This window comes from Gymnoscopelus braueri (assembly GCF_963280865.1).
Source record: "Gymnoscopelus braueri genome assembly, chromosome: 24".
In the NCBI taxonomy this organism is placed as follows: domain Eukaryota; kingdom Metazoa; phylum Chordata; class Actinopteri; order Myctophiformes; family Myctophidae; genus Gymnoscopelus; species Gymnoscopelus braueri.
The window spans coordinates 22,444,786-22,470,671 of NC_137626.1; the positions used below are offsets into that span (position 1 = coordinate 22,444,786).

The following is a 25,886-nucleotide window of genomic DNA, read 5'->3' on the forward strand; positions in this document are numbered from 1 at the left end:
TTCTGTTTTGTGTAAGTATGTGCTTCCTCCTTTACTGTGCCTTGGTGTGGGGGATTGGGGACAACATCGTTGATTGCTACCCCCATGTTAAATCTAAAGTTATGTTTCAGGATATACAAACATTGTCAAAAACATTTACTTGAATTATTTCCACCAGTATATCCTGTCTATGAAATATGAGGATACAAATGATCTCCTGTGGGTTGACCAATCGATCTGAACTCGCATATGAAGAGAGTGAGGAAGCTGATTCTTAACTTTTCCCAAATTTAAGCTGTTTATTAGCATTTCTGTAAACTCTCACTCAATTAAGACTCTGCTGTGGGTGGAAATGTCCGCATCCATTTTTCTCCTCAGTGACCAATTATCTGAAATTGCACATAGGCATTAACCAATGGCATATGCAGGTAATGAGAAAGCTTCTTCACTTTTCCAAAATTTAAACCGTTTATTAGCGTTCCTGTGCACTCTCGCTCAATTAAGACTGGTGTGGGTGGAGCTGGGGGGAGTGACTCAGAGAGCAGTGCCAGGGTTAATTGATCACAACAGCTGTTTCCAATTGTCTAATTTTGCTCTCCTCGTTATAGTACCATGTTGTACGCGGGCTGGAGGGCAACACACACATATAACACCTGAGGAAGCCAGCAGAGAGAGAGAGCTGGTTCAATGTAGCCTGGGATGACAGGACAGATTCGTCTGGTTTCAAGGCTAGGTTCAATGGTGCAACGTTATAAAGGACTCTGATTTAAACGCATAGCAAGCAGCAGTCACAGCCAAAGTGTCACAACCCCTTCTGCAACAAAATGAGGAAGATTACATTTTCCTAAAAGCCATTAATAGACACACAGTGGTTGTTGTGGGGATGATATGATTCTTCAGTCATATAACTAGGCCACCCTACCAAGTTTTGAAGAAGCTAGGTTTATAAATCACAACGTTAAAGATGCAGAGCCCCCATTTTTGTACTTTGTTTTTCATTTGTATAAGGAGTTGACATAACTCCTCTAGACCACCCAATGTGGTTAAAATACAGACTTCTGACATCAAGACCATTAAAGCGGCACTATGCAACTTTCTTTTATTAATAAAATGTAATTTTGGATGTTAATACAACATAACTGGTTATATTTTGTCTCCCTGCTCTTCTATTGAGACATTTAGATCGTGCCAAAGGTCATGTCTCACCTAGACACAGGATCTGACATGAATTTTGACCTGATGGTCAAGATTACATTTATCCCCTGAGCAAGCAGGCATGCAGGCTCTGTTAGATCAATGGTAAACATTTCAGCACTTGCGCAGGAAACAGGGTTCAAATCCGGGGTAGAAGAGGAACGTTACATAGTGCAGTTTTAATATTCATTTTGAATTGCGTCGCTCAAAATAATGTTTCTTGCTTGATCTGTAAGCACCCAGGAAATTGAAGAGAATGTGGAACTTAATAATCCACGCATGTAATAGCTTTTTGATTTGTTTTCCAGCTAATAGTTACACTATCATTGTTGTTGTGACTTGTGAAGCAGTTCTTATTAATAGGAGAAGTGTTTTAAAAGATCAGTATTTCTATTTAAAGGAGACAGACTGTAGCAGGAGTAATGCTTTTTGAGACTGCAAATGGGCGGTCCTAAGGTCCCAACCTGGAATTCTTAATGAGCTGTTTCTGAGTCCACAGAAAAAGCTGTTTAACCCTCACATATCCACCGCTACATGAGTGACCCGGGAGATGGCGGCTATGGACTGAACCGCCTGCGTACTGGCCTACTGGGGTCGGTTGCTTCAAATCAACTATGAAGAAGTGGGGCCTGGCAGACAGCGCAGCATGCGAGTGTGGCGAGCCTGAGCAGACCGCAGAACACCACCTGTCCCCTGTACAGACCACCTTCAGAGGCCGGCCTCTTCCAAGTGGGACCAGAGACAAGGGCGTGGCTACACAACACTGCGTTGTACATTTGAAAATGATATACGAAAGAAGAAGAGGCACTGGATCTTTAAATATACTGTGTTAAACATCCAAAGCATGATACCATCACAGAGAGCCCAGAGCGTGCACAGTGAATCTCTCTTCTCTCACTGTGCGTGTCCTCACTCCTCATTGCTTTCAGTCTTCCTATCGACCACTCTGTCTCTATCCCAGCTAAAAGTGTGGCATCAGATCATGCATTGGGAAGGCTCACCACTGTGTCAACGTTTGGATTCTCCATAGTATATCAAAGGAAGTGCACGCAAACACTCCCACTCGTTTTGAACATGTGCTGGACTCAGTAAACATGCTGTGACTCAGACAGAGAAGGGAGAGGGAGGGGAGAGACAACAAAGATATGAGCTGAGCAGACTATGGAGAAGATAGAAGTACGAGAGCAGTTCAAGGACCAAGTTAGAAGGAAGGGAATGGAAGGAAAAGCACAGCAGGTAGCAGAGGAACGACAGGTGCTGAAAATGGCTGAAGAAAAGAGGGTGAGTGAAGGAAGTGTGATGATGATGATGGAAGATAAAACTGTCATGCTTAGATTGGCAGAGATACTGAGCATTTTTACTCAGATATATAAACAATTTTCTGTTTCTGTTTTCAGTTATGTCTGCCACACAATCAGGTGTACTATTGACCTCACAATGCAATTGAATGCAAGGCATGCTGTTGTGGGGAAAGAATAAAATGTTGCCCACTATCAGCCCTCGGAAAAGTAAATCACATGAAATGAGAAGAGAGCTGTTAAACAGATGCATGCATGTTGAACAAGAGTCATCATGTTATTTTTGGGGTGTTTTTTTAATCCAGTCACAATTCTTGTTTTGATAACCTCCATTCCAGAGACCAATGCAACACACTGTAGAGCATGGGAAACCAAACATCTCTGAACCAAAGAGAATCCCCGCTTGGGCGAGTGTCACATCCTTCCATGTGTCAGTCCTGAGTGAGTACAGTGTATGTTTTCTTTTTGCTCAGCTCCCTGGTATATTTTTTTAAAGGAGTAGTTCACCCGAAACATTGCTTATTTTCTATCAATTACACACCCCGTGAAGAGACTCAAAGAGTCTCCTTTGAGTCTCCAACCGGATACAGAAGCATCTTTCCGCCGGTAATCAAATTATTGGCTTAGGAATGCGACAAAAACTATTTAAGCCAGGTGTCACCAGATTGCTAGGCTCTCAGTGGATTGGTTTATTACTGCCAATGGGCAAATCAGAGGGCTGGGTTCACTGATGAGAACTACCAACACCTGTGTTTGTCGGTGGCTTTGCCTGGCCTTGCACATTTAATTGCTCTGTTGTTAACACCTGTGGCAGTCTGATATTGTGATATTCCTTGTTCTAATCATCATACACTAAGACTAGAGAGAAGCTTCCTGTGGGCATTTGGAGCCTTCCTATAACACCCTTCCTCACCCAGGAGTCAGCCCTTATCCAGGTCTCAGTCATCTCAAAACATGACTACTGTAACTGTACTGTAGCATTTGTAGCAGTGGTTGTTGTCTTTGTGAGATATTATTCATAGTATTGTAGTGTCTGTGGTTGGTGTTGTGCTTAATTGGACTGTAAAATCTAATTAACCTGCTGTGATCTACTGTATAGTATTGTAGCGCTATTAAATATGCACAAAGTCATGCAAGGTCTCTTCTCTAAACACACAAACCCATCACTTTCTCTCACACTCACACTTTGGACACACACACACACACACACACACACACACACACACACACACACACACACACACACACACACACACACACACACACACACACACACACACACACACACACACATTTCAACCATATGCTTAAGATTCAAATGACAGCAGCACTATTTAGAAAGCGACACACTCTATTGACTATTTGAGAAGTAATGTTAGGTGATGGAGCTGATATGTTGTATGTAGCAAATAATCTAGCTTTGGAAATGTCTAAAACGAAGTGATATAAACAAATATCACTTAAGCTCTAAGCCCCCCCACACACACAGAACAGTAGCTTTGTGCTGTATTTTATTGCAGTGTTGGTATTATGCCTCACAATATGTTTGTCTGCGCTGCCTTATTTATGGTTATCAAACCAAATGTTTGCTTGGTTCATCGTGAATCTAAACTTGGCCAAATAACGTTAATCTGCTCGGTCATTGACCTGCTGGCATAAAGCAATATGAGCCTTTTCACAGGAAGACAATCCAGGGGAAAAGTGCTGCAATAACTGCTCAACATGGGCTCAATAAGTGCACTTGCTGTGAGATAAAAGCAGATTTAGGGGAAACATCTCCCGTTCATAGCATAACCGCAAGGATGTGAAAACGATTACCATTCTTTTGAAGCATCGGCATCGCTGTTGGATGAGAACATTTTGGAAACTGAAGCCTTCCTTTCAAGAGTCATAAAGTCATAGAACTAGCTAAACACGCCATTAAATTCCATGGAAACCTCAAATATAAGAATAAACATGAGCCAAATGGTTATCGGAAACAGGTTTATCTATAATACACTGAATATGCAACATGCATTAGGAGCTTAACTCGTGCATGGTTTCCTCAAATAGCAACTATTTACAGACATTTTGTAGATTTCCCACTGTGCATTTATTTTGCAACAAATCCAATCCCAAGTAAAGCCGTTCCTCCAACAAATCAATGGTAGCTGTTTTTATGGCACAGCTGAAGGCCAAGCCGTCTATAACAGTTTTAATGTCTCTATAGACTTTATCATTAATTCTACCCGGGACAGCTACAGCATTTTAACACGGGTCAGCAGTGTGAAAGACGGTTTTAGTTACAACAGTGTTCTTGTGAAGCACTTTTGTACTTATAGGTGATAATGTATTTATATGGATCACTACTTCTAGTTTAATTCTATTTGTCCAAAGGAGATGTTAGACCGTTACCAGTTTGTCAATCCTTGTGATTGTTGGCATTTGTCTCTAAGACCCACTTAATCAAAATCACACCACAGCAACTTCTATAGACGTGTGTGTGTGTGTGTGTGTGTGTGTGTGTGTGTGTGTGTGTGTGTGTGTGTGTGTGTGTGTGTGTGTGTGTGTGTGCGTGTGCGTGTGTGCGTGTAGGGGGACTCCCACTCTTCAATTATTTACAGGAGAGTGCCATGCATCTGTTAGTCGACTGACAGGCTTAGACACACAAATGGAGAGTTTCCTCTCATCTTTTTGTCCTCTCCTCCCGTCACTCTCTCATCTCTTCATCTCTCCTCTTATCTCCATCTCTCTCCTACGCATCTGTTTCTCCCTTAATCTGTTTATCTTCTGTCACCTATTTCTCTTCTCTTCTCTTCTCTTCTCTTCTCTTCTCTTCTCTTCTCTTCTCTTCTCTTCTCTTCTCTTCTCTTCTCTTCTCTTCTCTTCTCTTCTCTTCTCTTCTCTTCTCTCCATCTCCTCTTCTCTTCATCTCCTCTTCTCTTCTGTCATCTCCCTCACGCTGTGAGATAAAGACGACTGGATAGATGCTTGCAGAGAGATAGAGAGAAACTGGCGGGCGACACGTCAGCTCTCTATCTCTGAAGTGTGAGAATGGAAATAATTCATATTCCGCTCAGACATGCTTCCCCTCTCTCTCTCTCTCTCTCTCTCTCTCTCTCTCTCTCTCTCTCTCTCTCTCTCTCTCTCTCTCTGCATCTCTACTCTTACAGTATTTGCACTTGTCTGTCCTCTGTGTCAATCCCCCTCAGTTTTTTTAGTGCTTGTTCAGTTCTTCCACGTTGCCTTGGAGACGCAGTTAAAGAAATACCTACTGTCTCTCAATCTCCTTTTCTCTGCCCTCCTCCTTTCTCTACACAACCTTATTAAGTGCAAGTAAAACAGCAGCACGTCTAAAAAAAAATGTGTACAAAATGTAACCAAATGCACATGTAAGGGTTAAATTAACACTAAGGATTTTACTGTGTATGACCTCTGACCTGTCACTCTCAAACATGTCCAACTTACCCATAACACACACACACTCACACATACATATGCACGCACGCAAGCACGCACACACACACACACACACACACATACACACACACACACACACACACACACACACACACACACACCACAGTACATCAAGTACAGACTGTTGAATAGAAAAATGCACATTCTGTGTAAGCAGTCTGTGAAAGGGTGGATGTGTGTGTGTGTGTGTGTGTGTGTGTGTGTGTGTGTGTGTGTGTGTGTGTGTGTGTGTGTGTGTGTGTGTGTGTGTGTGTGTGTGTGTGTGTGTGTGTGTGTGTGTGTGTGTGTGTGTGTGTGTGTGTGTGTGTGTGTGTGTGCCAGTATCACACATAATTCTGACTGTTAATTTAACCATGACAGAGTTAACCTTGTAACACTCCAGAGTTTTGCTGTGTGCATGCATGCATGCATGCATGTGTTTGTGTGTATGTGTGTGTACAGTACGTGTACTCACCGAAGAGTAGAGATGTCCCTCTCCGTTCATGGCGATATAAAGGCCAGTCTTCACTGACTGGATGGCCACTACTCTCAGACCCACCGGGATTAGGTTAAACAGTGCTGGAGACAGAGAAAGAGAGAGAGAGAGAGAGAGAGAGAGAGAGAGAGAGAGAGAGAGAGAGAGAGAGAGAGAGAGAGAGAGAGAGAGAGAGAGAGAGAGAGAGAGAGAGAGAGAGAGAGAGAGAGAGAGAGAGAGAGAGAGAGAGAGAGAGAGAGAGAGAGAGAGAGAGAGAGAGAGAGAGAGAGAGAGAGAGAGAGGAAGAGAGAGAGAGAGAGAGAGATCGCGCACTGGGTTAGATGACATTTTGAAGAGCTCCACCTGTGTGTGTGTGTGTGTGTGTGTGTGTGTGTGTGTGTGTGTGTGTGTGTGTGTGTGTGTGTGCGTGCGTGCGTGCGTTTTGGTGCACATGATTGTATTCAGTGCCTCTTTTGTGTGCCGATGTTGTTGTTTTTTGCCATGGTATGTGGGGTATGCGCATCTCCATCACATCAAATTTGTTGCAGGTATTTTGCAGCATTATCACAGCAATTGATAACATTTTGAAGAGCTCCATGTGTGTGTGTGTGTGTGTGTGTGTGTGTGTGTGTGTGTGTGTGTGTGTGTGTGTGTGTGTGTGTGTGTGTGTGTGGGTGGGTGTGGGTGTGTGTGTGTTGGTGCTGTCGTCTGTTCTGTGCCAATGTTTTCGCTTTTCTCTGTGGGATAAGATATGCCATATTTGCCTCTGTGCATCTCCATCAAATTACACAGGTATTTTGCAGCATTATCACAGCATTTGCATGTAATTCCTTTACACAGCTTATTTTTGGAGACAACAAAAAAATTGGACTCTGTGTATCAGAACTGTGTTTCATATTTAGGACAAAAGCATTATGTCTGGATTTGCGTTGCATCTAATCCGTTGTGTTGCGTTTCACATAATCAAACATTTGCATTTCTGTCTCACCAACAGCATCTATTCTGGATCTTGCTAACTAAAGCCTGATTTATTCTTCATCGTACGATGGTGTTATGCACTGAAAATAGGAGATCTACAAGCTCACAATGCGTCACAAAACACCATTGTATGAATTAGGCATTAATGTATCACACACTAGCTCTCTCAGTTCACATCTCAGAATTCTGGAGATAGCATCATTGTTTCCTGAGGCCAGATATGCACTGCTTGTGCTGACCAGCACAGCTGTGGCACAGCTGTAGAGTTAAGCTCTGACCTGACCTGGACTGATCTGTTTTCTCTCAAACCCTATCATTATAGGTGACACGTAGGTCAAAGGGATGAGCTGGTAACTCTCCTTGTTATTTCTTGTCTGTCTCATTCTGGGATGTACTGTACTGTGTTTTGGGGGGTATATAAGCTGAGAGTACAATGTTGTTCTGAGAGTCAGACAGAGTGTTCCATTGCGACAGGTACGTTTGTCTCCAGTATTCGAATACTTTTAAATATCTCATACTTTAAGATCTGAGTTGTGTCCTTCAGATGAGGGAAACCCTACTAAACTCTCTCTCATTGTTCATTGTTGTGTCCTTATATTTTCTGAGTACCCCAATACAGATGGCCTTGACACACTCATGCAATATATGACAATATATCGTGTATTGTATATTGGGATATTACGTGTCCACAATATACATACTTTTTAATTTGGAAATATTTACACCTTTAATTTGGTTTAGAACAACCAGAAACGGTATCAGATCAAGAACCACATTGGCTATTCATAATAAGCGCCGAGGCCAATCTCAGCAGTTTTATTATGTGCCATTCAGGAGCATAGCACAGTGCACCTAGCAGACTGCTGGATGGATAGATGTATAGAAATGAAAAGGAAGTGGCATACAATACGTTTGTCCCCAAAATAGACCAATGATTGCTTTTACAGCATTTGGCAAAAATAATGATTTTATTACAAATGAAACGGTCGTAATCTCCCTCTCTGACATTTTTGACAAATGCTGAAATGTCAGAAAAGGGTGTGTGCGCGAATATCATCGTGATTGATAATATTCCGTGGAAATATTGCAATACTCTTTTATTGGCAGTATCACATATAGCCGTAACAGATGTTAACCCTCTCCTCCATCTGTGTCTTAATGGTACTTTAAGCTTGCACCAAATCATGCATTGGATGCAATTTCTCCACATAAAGCAGTGGTTATTTTTTTAGCTCTGGACCACTAGTATATTTCAAACAATCCTGAAGGAGGACCCGACCTCCCCACAACAACATATAGTATATAATATAAAATAATATAATATTTAAAAAAATGATTTAATATTTATAATATCAATGACCTCAAAGCCGGATTTATGCTGTACTTGGAAAAAGTTGGACAACTAAATAAAAGATCTGCAAGCTCACAGCATGTTGCAACTTGGCGTGTTGTGAGCAAGTATATCTGCTATTTTTATGACAAATATATAATCAAGCCCTTAACAATCAATAGGCCTATTCAATTTTAAGCTTGTTTTCCTACACTATAGGAAACTTTAAACTAGCGATTGAAAACATAAATGAATCCTAATAAAATCAAGCGTAAACTCCGGCCAAAACCTCATTCACTTGAATGGAGTGTTAAAGCTTCTGCAGCCGGCAGGAGTGGAAATAGCGACATCTGCTGGGCCATTAATGTGCATGCTGAAAATCTCTTCCTTGTCGGCTTCAAATCCAGCGGAGCTTCCTTGCCGCCTGTTTGAGACAATATTTTCTAGTAGTAGTATGTTCCTGGTTCTCATTCTAATCTGTCAGAATCAGCACCTAGGAGGACTCCTGGTGGATGCAATGATCTCTAGATGGTGGAATATATCACAGGATTGCGGGTCTGCAGAACCAGCATTTAAAACCACTGGAGCTTGGCGCTGTCACCAAAGGCGGCTGTCATTTATCTCACAGAATGCATTTACTATGCAGGGGGCAGCCAGGAGGTTGGAGCATGCAAGTCAATAGGACCTCAAATGTGATGCGAGCAAATAGTTTTTCTCTCTATTCATGTGTGACATGTGTTGTAGAAGGGGTGGGGCGTGTGTGATTCTAATGGTGGTGCGTACTGTATGCATGTGCAGTGGTGGAAAAGGTACTCCAATTTTTAGCTTAAAGGAGGAGTTCACCCAAAAAATTACTTATTTTCTATCAATTGCACACCCCATGAAGCCTTGAATTCATGGATATATATATTTTTTGTGGCATTCCTAAGCCAATAATTTGATGACCGGGTGTATTTCCGGTAGGAGACACAAAGAATCTACTTTGTGTCTCCTACCGGATGCATTAGCCGGTAGGAGACGGGAATCAAATTATTAGCTTAGGAATGCGACAAAAACAAAAAAGAATCCATGGATTCAAGGCTTCATGGGGTGTGCAATTGATAGAAAATAAGTATTTTTTTGGGTGAACTACTCCTTTAAGACTTATGTAAAAAATGTGTTTAAAAAGTATTGAGCCTTGTTAAGTAAAAGTATCAATACTGCAATATAGAAATACTCTGTTACAAGTAAAAGTTCGGAATTAAAAATGTACTTGAGTAAAAGTACAAAAGTATTGCCATCAAAATGTACTTAAAGGGATATTTCACTTTCAAAAAAACTTTGGGTCATTTTATCATCTACTCAGGCTTTTGTGAGCCCCCCAGACAGTTTTTAAGTTGCTTGATTCAGTATTTAGATATATGATATTCATTTTATCAGACACGCCCCCTTCCTATACAAACCCATTGTAACTTCAAACTCCATTTTAACCATGTTAGATTTATCAAAAACACCCGTCCTTGTTTCTGGTGACTCACCCTGCCCTCCTAATACGCGAGGGGGCCGTGTTTTTTTCGATAACGTTTTTCATTTATTTTATTACATTTTTTTATTGTATTTTTTTTTTTTCATTTTCCAAAAATAATATTAAAAATAAATGAAAAAAGTTATAAAAAAAACACGGCCCCCTCGCGTATTAGGAGGGCGGGGTGAGTCACCAAAACCAAGGACGGGTGTTTTTGATAAATCTAACATGTTAAAAATGGAGTTTGAAGTTATAATGGGTTTGTATAGGAAGGGGGCGTGTCTGATTAAATTCATATCAAATATCTAAATACTGATCAAGCAACTTAAAAACGGTCTGGGGGGCTCACAAAAGCCTGAGTAGATGATAAAATGACCCAAAGTTTTTTTTAAAGTGAAATATCCCTTTAAAGTACCAATAGTAAAAGTACTCATTATGCAGAATATCTAATTTCAAGTTTTCAAATGTATAAGAATCTTTTGAAAATTGCAGATCTACAAGCTCACAATGCGTCACAATGCATTGTGAGCTTGTAGATCGGCTATTTTCAAATGGCCGAAATGTATATACAGGGCTGAAGTGGTTAATGTATGTTTTGTAATAATAATCAAAATCTACAAAGTAACTAGTAACTAAAATGTTCAAATAAATGTAGTGGCGCAAAAGTACAATATTTGGATCCAAAATGTTGTGGAGTAAATGTATTGGATATTGGAAATACTCAAGTAAAGTACAAATACCTCAAAATTGTACTTAAGTACAGTACTTAAGTAAATGTACTTAGTTACTTTCCACCACTGTGCATGTGTGCCCTGTTTTTTTGTGTTCATGTATATGCATTCGTATGCATGTGTGCAAATTATTGCCTGTGTTTGCATGTGTACGTGTTGTATGTGCACAAGCTTGAGTGAGATTGCGCACGTGCATGTGAGCATTAATGAGTGAGTGTGCCCGTGTGTCCCGTTCAATATCTATTCATGTCATGCTTTCTGTCTCTGTTAGTGTTCCAGCTTTGTCGGTAATGGCAGAGAATCCCAAATGGGTAAGAACGTTTCTCGACATCACTAATGCTATGACGGCACAGTGTGCAAATCATTATAAATTAAAATAAGACTTAAAGGGATAGTTCACCCCCAAAATGACTTTTTTTTCCTATCGATTAGTCACCCCATGGAGACTTGAATTCATGGATATTTTTTTGTTTTTGTCGCATTCCTAAGCCAATAATTTGATGACCGGCAGCGGTTCCGGTAGGAGACACAAAGAGTCTCCTTTGTGTCTCCTACCGGAACCGCTGCTGTCATCAAATGTTTTGGGTGAACTATCCCTTTAAGGAGGCGGTCAAGCGGCTGCATCTCTAGACCTGTGATTCAGCAGGTAGTTGAGGAAAGACTGATGTCACAAGCTGCTACGCCACATCTCTGAATATTTATATATATATTTCATATTTACTTACCAAGGTCAGTAGCACCTCACCAATACTGGTGTGCGCCCTCTTCCCTTTTGTTTGTCGAGCGTATAGTGACTGAGGTTTGACTGATGATCTGTGTGGTTTTAGGACCTGGGATTTTGCATCCACCACAGGCCCAAACGTTTGACCACAGGCCCAGCATATTAAACAACGATACGATGAAGGTTTTTCTTTGTCCAACATTGTGAGTCTTGAATGATTCACAGGTCTAGTTGAGAAACACTGCTCTAGCGCTAACATATTCCTGACTGGCAGTGGCAGTGCTGCCTAAAGGCTCTGCGACTCCCATACCCATACTGCCACAGGCGGAGTCAGGAGCAGGTCGTCAATGGCTCTGACTACATGGATGGAAGTTGTGAAAAACTGCCTCAGGCAGTGGTTTAGCAACAAAGAGTAGAGTTGTCTGTTCGACTCCTTTTTTTTTCTTTTTTTTTATTATTCCTCATGTATTCTATTCTATCAATTGTCACTGCAAACTCCTACAGTTGGTCCTAGGAAGAGCATACAGTAGATAGACTATAATAGCCACTGTTATATGAAAGTGTGTGTGTGTGTGTGTGTGTGTGTGTGTGTGTGTGTGTGTGTGTGTGTGTGTGTGTGTGTGTGTGTGTGTGTGTGTGTGTGTGTGTGTGTGTGTGTGTGTGTGTGTGTGTGTGTGTGTGTGTGTGCGTGCGTGCGTGCGTGCATTATAATGTGTGTATGTGTGTGCACGTGTATTTGTATACTCACAGGAGTTGGTGCTGTCGTCTTTGGTCCCATCCAGAGTTCCATCCTGGCCCATCTGGAGATAGAAGCCCTGTCTACAGAACAACCTGGTCACTATGCCCTTCAGTTGTGGTTCTGGTAGAGAGACATAGACAGACAGAGAGAGAGAGAGAGAGAGAGAGTTTAGTATGGTTTCCCTCATCTGAAAAGTGTATACGAACTGTAGAGGTACAGAGAAGAGCTCCTCCTTCTTCGGAGAGAAGAGCATAATGTTTTTCAATAGCAAAATGTGTTGCAGGAGTGGGGGATACTAGTCAGTGAAAGAGAGAGAGAGAGAGAGAGAGAGAGAGAGAGAGAGAGAGAGAGAGAGAAAGACAAACTCCAGATGACCAGAAGACCTGAAATGCAAATCCTCCTCTATTCAGTACTTTTAGGCCACAAATAGGGGCAATAGCTGTATTGCTTTTCGCACAGTGTGTGCCTGAAAGGACCACCAGCGAAAAGAATGGGTCTACTGGTTGCCTCGTCGCTCAGTGGTCCTTCTGGCCGTTCTACACGGTCACGGCTTTTTTCTGTTCTGGCCCCACAGTGGTGGAATGAACTCCCCACTGATGTCAGGACAGCAGAGTCACTACCCATCTTTCGCCGCAGGCTGAAAACCCACCTCTTCAGGAAACACTACCCTTCCTCTTCGCCTTGCCTACTTGTTAACTAGTTGTACGAACTCTTGTTTTATTGTTTTATTGTTTTATGTTTATTCGATATTTGTTTTAGCTCTTGCTCATTTGATTTTCCTATTTGTCTCATCTGTTTAAGAAAGTAGGTAGCTGATATATTGCACTTTTACCTTAGCGCTAGGTATACTCTTAGTTGCTTGTTTTAGAAGAGAATGCACTTAAGACTTCTGGTGATTAGTAGTTTCGTTCCCTACCTATGTTGAATGCACTTATTGTAAGTCGGTTTGGATAAAAGCGTCTGCTAAATGACTGTAATGTAATGTACAAATGGAACCAAATGGCCCGTATGGGGCCATTTGGTTCCATTTGTTCAATCTCAGTGGCAACCCTTAGATCTAACTTAGATCTAAACATAAACATGGCAGTGTGCTATTAATGAGCCGATGGCTGCTGTTATTTCTTCTGCTGTCTGGAATGCCGCTGCTGGAAAAGCCTCATTGCGCCACTAAAGCATCTCAAAGAAACAAGTAGATGAGACGCTATTCGTCACCTCCTATCGGTTCTCATCAAACGCAAGCCATTATCGTCTCTGTCAGTGTTTGGCTGCCGTTTGTCTTGTCTGGTTTGGCATGGATAACGGTATGGTGAACAATGACAGAACGGCTCTTTGAAATGTGCGAGAGAGAGAGAGAGAGAGAGAGAGAGAGAGAGAGAGAGAGAGAGAGAGAGAGAGAATGATAGAGAGAGAGAGAGAGAGAGAGAGAGAGAGAGAGAGAGAGAGAGAGAGAGAGAGAGAGAGAGAGAGAGAGAGAGAGAGAGAGAGAGAGAGAGAAGGGTATTAAAGGGATAAAATGGAGAGAAAGCGGAACTATGAAATAAAAAGACCTGAAAGCGAGAGAAAGGTAAACGGAAGGTTGATATAATGAGTGTGATGATAGCGCAGCGACTTGAACAGTACAGGCAGAGACATTTTTCCATGCTATCACATGACTCTGCTGTCAGTGTGATTATTACCATCCACTATGCTTTAGACAGCAACCAGCTTCCTCACAAACACTGGCAGGAATATAAACACACACACACACACGCACACACTATGCACAAACAGAGGATTCCCTCTGGTCGGTTGCTGAATTTGATGAATAATTGCCAGCTGCCAGCTTTACCACATATACACACACACACACACATACACAGTCACACACACACACACACACACACACACACACACACACACACACACACACACACACACACACACATACACACACACACACACACACACACACACACACACACACACACACACACACACACACACACACACACACACACACACTCTGCCACACCCACCCTTCCTCTCTATCTATCTCTCTGTGTCTCACGCACACACCCACACACAACATTTCACCATCCGCCATGTACTGCAGGCAATAGCAGCGTGGGAATCCCTTTGAAGCGTGTGTGTGTGTGTGTGTGTGTGTGTGTGTGTGTGTGTGTGTGTGTGTGTGTGTGTGTGTGTGTGTGTGTGTGTGTGTGTGTGTGTGTGTGTGTGTGTGTGTGTATTGGCACATATGTATGAAGGCGTGAGATGGTGAAGGGATGCCCTAATACAGAGAGACAGAAAAGAAAAGCACAGACTGACCCAGTTTTGAGCCGAAAGAGAAAAGCGATTTGGGGAGCTGTCATCCATCTTGTCTTGTGCACCGGGGCGAGAGGAGGAGCAGAAAGGGACAAGGACGAAAGAACACAGTCAAATCCTTATCCTTAGTGTTAATTTAACTCCAAAGAGTGTACAAATGGAACCAACTGGACCCAGCATAATGGTCCATTTGGTTCCATTTGTACACTCTTCTGAGTTGAATTAACACTGAGGATTTTACTGTGAAAGACCACTTAGTCTGGTCACCTTGCTGTGCAATATGATCTCATGCCTAAACTCGACGCAGTTTGCAGTTTGTCCAAGTCAGAAATAATGTCTGTTTGAAATGAAGTCCAAAATATGGAAACTATGGACTCAACTCACTATTATTTTATTTAAGGTTAGGCACAGTTCAAAGAGAGAAGGGTGGGGGCTGGGCACTGCGTCAGGCACGCAGAACTGCTGGCACGGAAACTGAGACTGTGGGAGCCACAGCCAGGAAGGGAAATAGGCGCACCACCTACGTAGACACACTGCAGCTCGACAGCAGAGCTAACAACACTGCAGAGCTCAAGACCCTGAAGCTAGACAAGAGGGTGTGGAGGGCAGCGATTGAGTCCTGAGTTGAAGTCCACATTGTGGTCTAAACATCAAATATTGATATATTGACTGGCTTCATGTAAACGTCAAATTCTGATGAGTATTCTGTCAGATGTTGAAATTGCATTTTGATCTAAAATATTGACATTCATTTCAAACGCCAAATTCTGACAGGTTTGTCATGAGATCCAGGCTGTTAAATGAGCATCTAATGGGTGCTCTCCAAGGTGCTGAAGTTTTCCCCAGGCCTTGTAGATGGCTGTCGCTGACCATGGTGCTGAACTCTAGTGGCGTAGCAGGGCCTGCATTTATTCACGTTATTCCTGGCCTTCTCCAGGGCGCCGCCATTGCCTCTTACAGGGGGCGCCATTTAGTTTTTCTCTGTGTGATGCTTCATTCAATATTGTTTAGGCCTACTCCCTTGATAGTAGGCTACTGCAGGTGTAATGCAGGTAATCAGTATGTTGCCAGATTTAGCAAAATAACTCTTGAGTCTTGAGTCCTTGACATGAAAAAATGTGGGAACCACTGGTTTGAAAAAACAGTGATTAAGCAACTACACTTAAAAAAGCCCCAAATTTCTTATTATAAGCAGACATGGCAACAATGGTAAACAGGAAACTCATTGATATGGGGCTCCCCACCTCCCCTACTCCCCTACATGGCCACACCCACATTGGGCATGGCCAGGAATACGTTGAATATATCGCCTTTTTCCACAGTGCATTACAATGAATTTCTAATTCATACACACACTTTCATATAGCGATGGCAAAAGGAAACCATGCAAGTCACCAACCTGCTCATCTGGAGCAGTTAGGGCTTCTGTGTCTTGCTCAAGGGCACTTTGACACACAGCCACAGGAGGAGCCGGGGATCGAACCGGGAACCTTCCAAGATGGCCGCTCTACCTCTTAGGCCACTACTGCACTCCACACCCACACTGCTTTGTTAATTCAGGACCTTAGACCTGCCTCGCACTCACTACTCTACTCTACTCTACCCAGTGCCAGCTGCCAGCCACCACTGGCTTTCTCCGTTGGTCCCTGAGTGACTTCACTGAGGAAGTTAGAAATTAAGTAGGGCACAACAAATGTAGTCATTGATGAAGGGAGAGGGTTTCTCGTTCCATTTATCTAGATTTTCCCAGGGATTTGCTCCAGTGACCTTCCAGCCACGAGGCTGGTTCGATTACCTCTACACTACCACTGCCCCAAATGTAGTAAACTATTATTTAGCCTCAACTACACACCTATACTTGACTTCCCCTTGTGAGCATTGTTCTATCATTGCTAGGTAGCTTGGTGATAATGGGTTTTCATGTTGCGTGGTTTTGCTCACATCGATTAGCTCACACGGAAAAGTAAGGGCTAACCTCTAAACAGGATATAGTCATCCACCCATCCATAGAGGGCTCCCTGTGGCTCACTCCACCAGTCCAGATTCATCATCCATCCATCCATCCATCCCCACCCATCCCTCTACTCTAGCCATGCATCTGTGCATCTGTCCTCATATCCATCTATCCTTGCTGGCTTTGGACATTCATTAAATAATTCATTCATTCAAAAATGAATTCAAAATTCAATCTTTCAGTCATAGTAACATTGTACAGTGCCTTCCAACTGTCTGGTAAAGCATCGAACATCACCCACACGATAACACCACAGTCTTCACGGTGATTTTCCCTTCTTCCCAGCATTCCGAGATGCCGTCTGTTACTAGGGAGATTCCCACATTTCCCCGTTGCTATGGTGACACTCATGATTCTGACTGTTCCCGTGGTTTTTGCAATGGAAGGGTATTCCCCGTCCAGAGAAACAAACACACACACACACACACAGACACACACACACACACACACACACACACACACACACACACACACACACACACACACACACACACACACACACACACACACACACACACACACACACACACACACACACACACACACACACACACACACACAGCTGCCATGTATTCTCTTTGTGGATCAATACATTTGATTCCATCATGTTGTAGTCAATCAGTTTGTCAGTCACTCTTATTCGACTTGTCACATCAAGTTAAATGCCTTTAGGCAAAGCAGCTGCTGTCTACTGATGTGGTAAACAGATGCAGGGTGTGTATGTGTGAGTGGGGGGGTTACTGTAGCCACTGCTGTATCTTACCAAGTGTATGCTACTGTACAATGTGTGGCTCTTACAAATTATACGGACAGTATGGAGGGCTGTTGTATGCATGCACAGACACACACACACACACACACACACACACACACACACACACACACACACACACACACACACACACACACGAGCACACGCACACACACACACACACACACACACACACACACACACACACACACACACACACACACACACACACACACACACACACACACACACATAGCCCTCCTTTGCAGAATCCACCGGAACCGATTGAATGTGACCTTGTCTTTCTCTTTCCATGACCAAATGCCTCACAAGGGAGTGAAGCAGGTCATGAGATGCAGTCTGTCCAGGTCTTTCCTAAGATCTCCCTGCCGATCCCATCGTTTACAAGACGCCTTGTTGGTATCGAACACTGATCAAATGCCGTAATGTAATGCAGGACAATGAGTAGGCAAAACAGCAGCTTACCTGCCCACCGTCCTTGTTTCATCTGAATATAGACTTTACCCACGGTCTACATTCATATGGAATATAAATGAAAGTTTTAAAAACATCCAGTTTTCCTGGTCTGTATAATTTTGTCAAACTGATAGATTTTATAAGTGAGACATACAGTGCAACTGCTGAATTACGGTTTGATTTTACTAACATGTTTTTGAGCATCACATTGAGAGGAAAATAAACCACACAGTATTACCGTAAATAAAAATGTGTGTGCACACACACACACATACACGGACACACACAAACAGACCCTCTTATAAGGGCACTTTTCGACTCTGATGGCATGAGAGCAGGGGCCCAAGTCCCCCTTGGGCCCTATATCTGTAGGTGCCTGAGACATGTCAGGGCTCTCGCTAAATGTTTCTACTCTTTGCCAGCATAATATGCATTTAGCGTTATGAATGCATGTCTCTGCTATTTAAAATCTTTTGTTATTCCGCCGTAAAAGGTTTATTGGACGCGTCTCGTCTGAGAGTGTGCTTTGAATGTCATCATATGAATGAAGGCATGACGGGGTGAGCATTAAACTGTCATCTTCAATTGAGTGCCAATGGCATCGTTACATGCATCGTCGAACGTGTTGTGAGAAATTGACACGTGCTGCAATGAATTTAAATTGTTTGAGCACGCAGTCAGGAAGCAATGACTTTGTCTGTCTGTCTGTCTGTCTGTCTGTCTGTCTGCCTGCCTGTCTGGCTGCTGTCTGTCTGTCTGTCTGTCCTTCAGAGAACCTCTGGAAGACAGTAGGGGATATTGGCAAGTTGCGTCCTCTCTATATACACCTATCTCTTTCTCGCTCACTCTCTCTTTCTACAAACACACCAACATATTTTGAACACACACACACACACACACACACACACACACACACACACACACACACACACACACACACACACACACACACACACACACACACACACACACACACACACACACACACACACACACACACACACACACACACAGGGATGGTGGACTTGTAAGCATTCACCAGCAGCTTTTACAGCTGGACACAGAAGAGAGGAGAGAGGGAGGGATTTAAGGAGGAGTGAAGGGGAGGAGGAGGAGGAAAGACAGTAGAAAAGAAGGGACGACGGGAAAAAAGGAGAGCGGGGATGAGAGGATGAGGAGTGGCAGAATGGAGGTAGGGGAGGATGAGAGGAAGGACTTAGGCCAGAGGAGAGAAAAGGCATTAGAGCAGGTAGAGGGGAAGGACTACTGGAGAGGTTGAAAGATGAGAGGATGGCAGGAGGGATAAAGGAGGGGAAAGAAAGAGGCGAGGTTGGAAACAAAAAAGGAGAAATAACGATATAAGTGGATGGGATGGGAGAAAGGGAGGACAATGGTGAAGGAGACAAGAGGGGAAGTGTAGCAACCCAGAGGAGAAATTAAATGGTGAGATAAGAGAGAGAGGAGAAACAAAGGAGATGAGAGGAGAGGAAATCTGGCCAATAAAAGAAGTGGAGAGACCCAGGTGCACGCAGGGACCACATCTGAGAAAAATTACTTTAAGAAGACGACGTGGGTGGACAAGCGGATGAGAGACGGAAAAGAGTGAAAGCTAGAGATGGGAAGCGAGAAAAAGAGGGGGGTGAGAAAGCGGGGTGAAAGCGAAGAGAGAGGGAGAGCAAAATGGAAACTACAGGCACTACTTGAGAGACACATCCGTAGACAGTCTTTGCTTTGTACAGAACAGTCTGCACCACTGCAAACAAAACACAGAAAAAGGGGACGGGAGATGGGAAGGATCTCGGGTCCTGCAATTAATACTGCTCAGATCAAAACGAGGACGCCCCCCCCCCCTCCCAACCACACCCCATATGTTTACCTCCACCTATCCCCATCCAGACCTTACACCATACACCATAATCCTTCCGTCAACATCTTTATTGTGGGCAACATTTAATATGCAACAATGGCATGATGTGTTCATGCCAAGCACAACTTACCATGCCAATATATGCATCACACCGAATCGGGGACATTTTTGATACAGAGAGACAGGGAGAGAGACGGAAAAGAAGAGAGCAAGTGTGAGACCATGTCCCCCCGCCATGTCACATGGAAGTCTTGAGGTTTTCCCCGTCACTCAAACAGACACAGTCAAATCAACAGTCACACACAGTAACACCAGACTAACCCTAATCAACGCAGACACAGTAACACCACACTAACCCCAATCAGCAGCTTCAATAATGGATGTACCTGGAAACCACCAATGAATGATGAAGCACTACACTGTGTGTGTGTGTGTGTGTGTGTGTGTGTGTGTGTGTGTGTGTGTGTGTGTGTGTGTGTGTGTGTGTGTGTGTGTGAGTGTGAGTGTGAGTGAGTGTGAGTGTGAGTGTGAGTGTGAGAGTGAGTGAGAGTGAGAGTGAGAGTGAGAGTGTGAGTGTGTGCGTGTCCGCCCTCTCACACCTTGCCTCCGTAGTCTCCTCTTCTTCAGACCAAATATTCGGACTTTGGAGAAGATGTCGACCAGGTTGCCGTTACAGAGCCCCTGCTTCTTGGCAGGGCTCTTCCTCCGCCTGTGTGGGGTCGGCCGGTGGATGTGTTGCTCTCTCGCCTGTCGCTGTTTTCGGATCAAACCGCTGGCAATAGCCGCTGCCATGTCTCAGTCAGTCAACCGACAAAAAACAACTGACACAAAATATATATATATATCCGTCTGCTACCACCCCCCCCCCCCCCTACCCCCCCTCCTACCCCCCCTCCTTAACCCCCCCACCCGCCCACCCCCCCAGGCGAGGAACGGCGGAGCGCAGACAAAAAACAAGGCGAACCGGTGTCTCCTCTCCTGTGTGTTCTCTTACCACCAGAGCCCCATGGTTCAGTTCAGTCACACGTTTTCCATTCACGGTGGACAACAATAACAACAACAACAACCAGAAGACATCAATGAAATAGACTCTAGGTCTGTCATATATTTCTATCAGGTCATCAGCTTGTCATTTTGATTTTTTTTTCATCCGAATCCAAAACGAGCAGCAGCAACCTGTCACGTATAGAGGCTATTTCCACCTGTCTGTCTGTCACATAACTGCCAGTGATTCTAACGGCCACCGGCTGTCAGTTTGCCGCCTCCTCGCGCCCAAACGCTCGAGCATCAATAGAGAAACAGGTAGAGGGGGTGAAGACGGAAAAGACGACAAATATACACGGTCAATGGGAAACGGCTCCTCCGGTGTGTCTTTCTTCGCCTGAAATGTCCGTATGTCATCGTTGACAGACAGTCGCTGTCAGGTGCGTGCGCGGCGTGCGTGCGTGCAGCCTCCCCGAGACGGACGCGGACGCACGCTGTCTCTCTCTCTCCCCTCCTCTGGACTGGACTGGACACGCGTGTAGAAGGAGCTGCACGCGCTGAGCGGAGCGCTCGGTCATGCAGACACCAGTCCACGCACGGCGTTGCCAGATATTGCAAGAGAAATAAGCAACCGGGTCTATAATAAATTGGCCCAAAAGAAGCGAGCCCTTCGCCCGTTTAAACATAATACATTGGCTATTTGAAAATAGCACATGTACAAGCTCACAACGTGTCGCGATGCGACGAGTTGTGAGCTTGTAGATCTGCTATTTTTTTTTTAAACTTGAAGAAAATTTGGAAAATTTGGAATATTTGTTGAAACATTTTAACAACACAAATCTTGTATGGGGCCGGGGGTCCTTGGCATAAAATATTTCCAGATGGGGATGGGGGTCTGCAGACAAATAGCCAACATATTAATTTGGGGGTCCTTGACTTGAACATGTTAAGTTTGTTTAAACCACTGGTTTAAACAACATTAGGAAACAAGCCCAAATAAACAACTACACTTTAGAAACAAGCCCAAAAAAACGCAATATTTAACCAATATTTACAAGCAACTTTACAGAAAAACAAGCCCAAAGTAGCTTATAATAAGCGGACATGGCAACACTGTCCACGCGCCTTAAAAAAAAGAAAGAAAGAAAGAAAGAAGAAAAAAAGCCCAAACGAAACGATGATTCGGTTTTCCGCTTAATTATGGGGCTCGTCGTGAAGGGCGCGTCACGGACTGGCTGGCTTGGTCCGGGTGGGGCTCGACTCGAGAGACACTCGGCAAAGAAGAGAGAGAAATGTCGGTAACGTGTGTATAGCCAGATGATGCTCATTGCTCGCCTCTCGCGCGCACATTGTCCAAATCCTCGCCCGTTCGCAGAATTCGAATAGAGCTATACAGAGGTGCAAGGGAAGAAAGAAAGTATACGGAAAGGAAAGAAAGAAAGAAGAAAGGAAAGGATTCCAAGTGATAGTTTTTTTAGGCTATTTCAGCTCGGGTAAAAAAAAAAAAAAAAAAAAAAAAAACACTTCTTTCAGGAGGTTAAAACAAATGTTGGGTCTCCATTTTCTTTCATGCTCCAGGAACTTAAGTCAGCTGTTTCCTTGTTATGTCAGGCTACTGCTGTGATGGCTTCAATACATTAGAATAGAATAGAATAGAATAGAATAGAATAGAATAGAATAGAATAGAACAATAGAATAGAATAGGCATAGACGTTTTCCATATTTCCATAGGCCTGCTGATCTGATATTCCAGTCTCATCCAGCCTAATAGATAGGCTACATCACATCAGCCCAGTAGTGGAGATTTCTTCCGTTTTAATTCCCATCTTATCTCTTTACATGAATTTTAACATCTCCCTCTCAGGGATCATAAAAGTAGCTAAACTTGATTTGACTCGCCTTGAAGCCTCAATACTTTCTTCTGCTTGTTTTCAAGATAGATGAAGTACCTACCATCTGAGGGTAGCCTAACTCATTAGTGACCACTTTGAAGGACACACACACACAAACACACATACGCAAGCATGCATGCATGCACGCACGCAGTGCGCACGCCCGCACGCACGCACGCATGCACGCACGGGTTGAGGACAGAGTACAGCAACTTGGGCCTGGTCTTCAAGATACACCACAACATTGGGATCCCCCTGTATTTGTCAGAATACTTCCAAAATGTTAATGAAGTCCATGATCATAACACCAGAGGCAGCTCCACAAATCATGTTCAACCCAGATTTGGCTCAACTAAGGGAATGAACTCGTTCTCATGCTATTCATCAAAAATGTGGAATGCCCTACCAAAAGGAGTAAAGGAGTGTAAAACCCTACTCACTTTCAAAACTGCCCTAAAGATACACCTTCAGGAGGCTGCAATTCGAAAATGGCCCCTGTCTAAGTCTTAACCTACCCCCTTTTTTTTTAAAGTTAGGGGTGTACAATGGTTGGTCCACAATATTACTTTTCTTTAAGTGAACTTCCATCACTGTGATGACCACTGTGACCACACCGCCCACTTCACACTGGGTGTGATTTTTTTTCTCTCTTCATACCAGTAACCTGAAAGCTGATTGTATGACATTCTGTATAGTAGTGTGTATATCTGTCTGCCTCTTATATGTCATCATGATTTGTGTGCATGGGGTTCTCATCTTAAACAAGCTGCGTGCTTAATGAGAGTTCCAGTTTAGTAGACCTTGTATTGTGAATTTGTACTTCCATGTACTGTTATGTACTGTCATGTACTATTCTCATGTCTTACTAAATAAACTACATCAATCAATCAAACGCACTCACGCACGCACGCACGCACGCACGCACGCAGGCACGCATGCACACACACACACACACACACACACACACACACACACACACACACACACACACACACACACACACACACACACACACACACGCACACCACACGTCTTTGGCAATCTTTACAACAGTCTAGAGTAGACTCTGATGCCTGAGTTATCATGCACTACAGAAGTGAGGTCAACTGACAGTAGGTGTGTTCCTGTGAGTGCATGACTGATAGCACATAAACTTAATTAAGGCCTAGAAAACCACTGCATTGGTCACAGCAGAATACAGATAGATTAGGTGATCTCGCTGAGACTCCACAGAAAACTGAGCCGATTGAACATAAAAAAGAGAGAGAGAGAGAGAGAGAGAGAGAGAGAGAGAGAGAGAGAGAGAGAGAGAGAGAGAGAGAGAGAGAGAGAGAGAGAGAGAGAGAGAGAGAGAGAGAGAGAGAGAGTCTTGACAAAAATAGCTGATTAAAGCAGGTGGTGTACTTGATACCCTGTACAAGATAATGACACAGGTAGAAAAGGTGGAAGACATCAAGTTACAGTAAGAGAGAAGAAAGAGTGGTAACAGACAACCCTGTGTGTGTGTGTGTGTGTGTGTGTGTGTGTGTGTGTGTGTGTGTGTGTGTGTGTGTGTGTGTGTGTGTGTGTGTGTGTGTGTGTGTGTGTGTGTGTGTGTGTGTGTGTGTGTGTGTGTGTGTGTGTGTGTGTGTGTGTGTGTGTGTAAAACATGTAACAGAGAACATGTAATGTTGTATAAGACACGACAATTATTATGTAAACCTTTGTTGTGACAACCCTTGTGTAACTAACGACACACTATACTAGTGTGTGTGTGTGTGTGTGTGTGTGTGTGTGTGTGTGTGTGTGTGTGTGTGTGTGTGTCTGTCTTTGTGTGTGTGTGTGTGTGTGTGTGTGTGTGTGTGTGTGTGTGTGTCTGTCTGTCTGTCTGTCTGTCTGTCTGTCTGTCTGTCTGTCTGTCTGTCTGTCTGTCTGTCTGTCTGTCTGTCTGTCTGTCTGTCTGTCTGTCTGTCTGTCTGTCTGTCTGTCTGTCTGTCTGTCTGTCTGTCTGTTCACCAACACGCTGTAGGTCAATCAATCAAGAAATGATAACAATCGGCTAGTTAAGCTGCTGACTGTTGCAGTTGGAATTTCATTTCAGCACCATGGACAGCAAACAGTCTCTCTCTCTCTCTCTCTCTCTCTCTCTCTCTCTCTCTCTCTCTCTCTCTCTCTCTCTCTCTGTTGAATTGTTCTCACTGAGCCATAGGATCCCAATTGTCTGTTCAGTGAAACAAACTACATAAACTATAAGATTTCTCAGCCTAGAATGCTAAGAAATGTTTAAATTCAACATGAGGCCATTTGGCTTTAATGTAAACTCATTCACTGCCACAATTATTGCTGGCCGCGTTTGCCCACTGCCAGAGATTTTTCATTTAAAAAAAAAAGTACTCAGGAGCCGAGATACAGAATTTTTAAGTTTTAAGTTAACAAGGAAGTGGATGGGAGTGTAGATCTTTAAACAATCATATCTAAATTATTTTTTTTGAAAAAAAAAAATTACGTTTTTTACGTCAGTGGCAGGATTGGTAAACGGGACAAATTACGTTTTTTACGTCAGTGGCAGTGAATGAGTTAGAATATGTGCAGATAAGCAAAATATGCATGTACACAGGCACATCCACCGTAAAATGTGTTAATTTAGCAAATTGTGTACACACACATTCAGATAAATCTCAATTACACAGGCATTATAGCACGTAGGATATAGTAAGTGCTAAAAGCGTTGTTTTTTCCAAGCCCATAACATGGTTAGTTAAAAAAAATTAGACACCAGTGCAAGAAAATAAAGTGCCCCATTGCAGCTGGGTATCTTATTTAATTTGCATGTTGTTTTTTTTTAGACCAAAGACTGAAGCAAAAAATGAAAGGAATCAGCCTTGGGAGTGACTGCGCAATAAAATCCTCAGTGTTAATTAATCAGGCTACAAATGTAACCAAATAGACCCAGTTGTACGCTCTCTAAGTTAAACTTTAAGACTCATTATTTTACTGTGTAGGGTGCAGTTCAGTTGGCTGTTGCATATCAGAGCAGGGGGCGGGGCTGGACTCTCACTGCAGGGGGTGAATCTATGTGCCTAATGAATGTGAAAATTGCGTTACAAAAAAAAGTTTTGCATATGTAGACTATCATACGAGAGACTAGTTCTCATCATAAAATCAAGAATAGTCTTCTAATTCAAATGTTTAAGTTGTTTGCCCCAAATCAAAATAGCCTATGCCAAAAAT

At 43.2% G+C, this 25,886-nt stretch overlaps 1 protein-coding gene across 2 annotated transcripts in view; it reads right to left on the reverse strand.

The window, feature by feature from the left end:
• The window catches only part of LOC308080911 (fibroblast growth factor 14-like), a gene marked incomplete at both ends in the record, with an annotated part of 47,359 nt that overhangs the window by 4,782 nt on the left and 16,691 nt on the right, over positions 1-25,886 (reverse strand). Inside the window, 3 exons of one of the 2 annotated variants that reach the window (XM_080423007.1) lie at positions 6,385-6,488; positions 12,397-12,507; positions 20,400-20,592. In XM_080423007.1, the coding sequence (XP_080279133.1) occupies positions 6,385-6,488; positions 12,397-12,507; positions 20,400-20,592 (408 nt within the window). Of the gene's footprint in view, positions 1-6,384; positions 6,489-12,396; positions 12,508-20,399; positions 20,593-25,886 lie in introns of those variants that run through there. The other variant, XM_080423008.1, reaches the window with a different exon arrangement.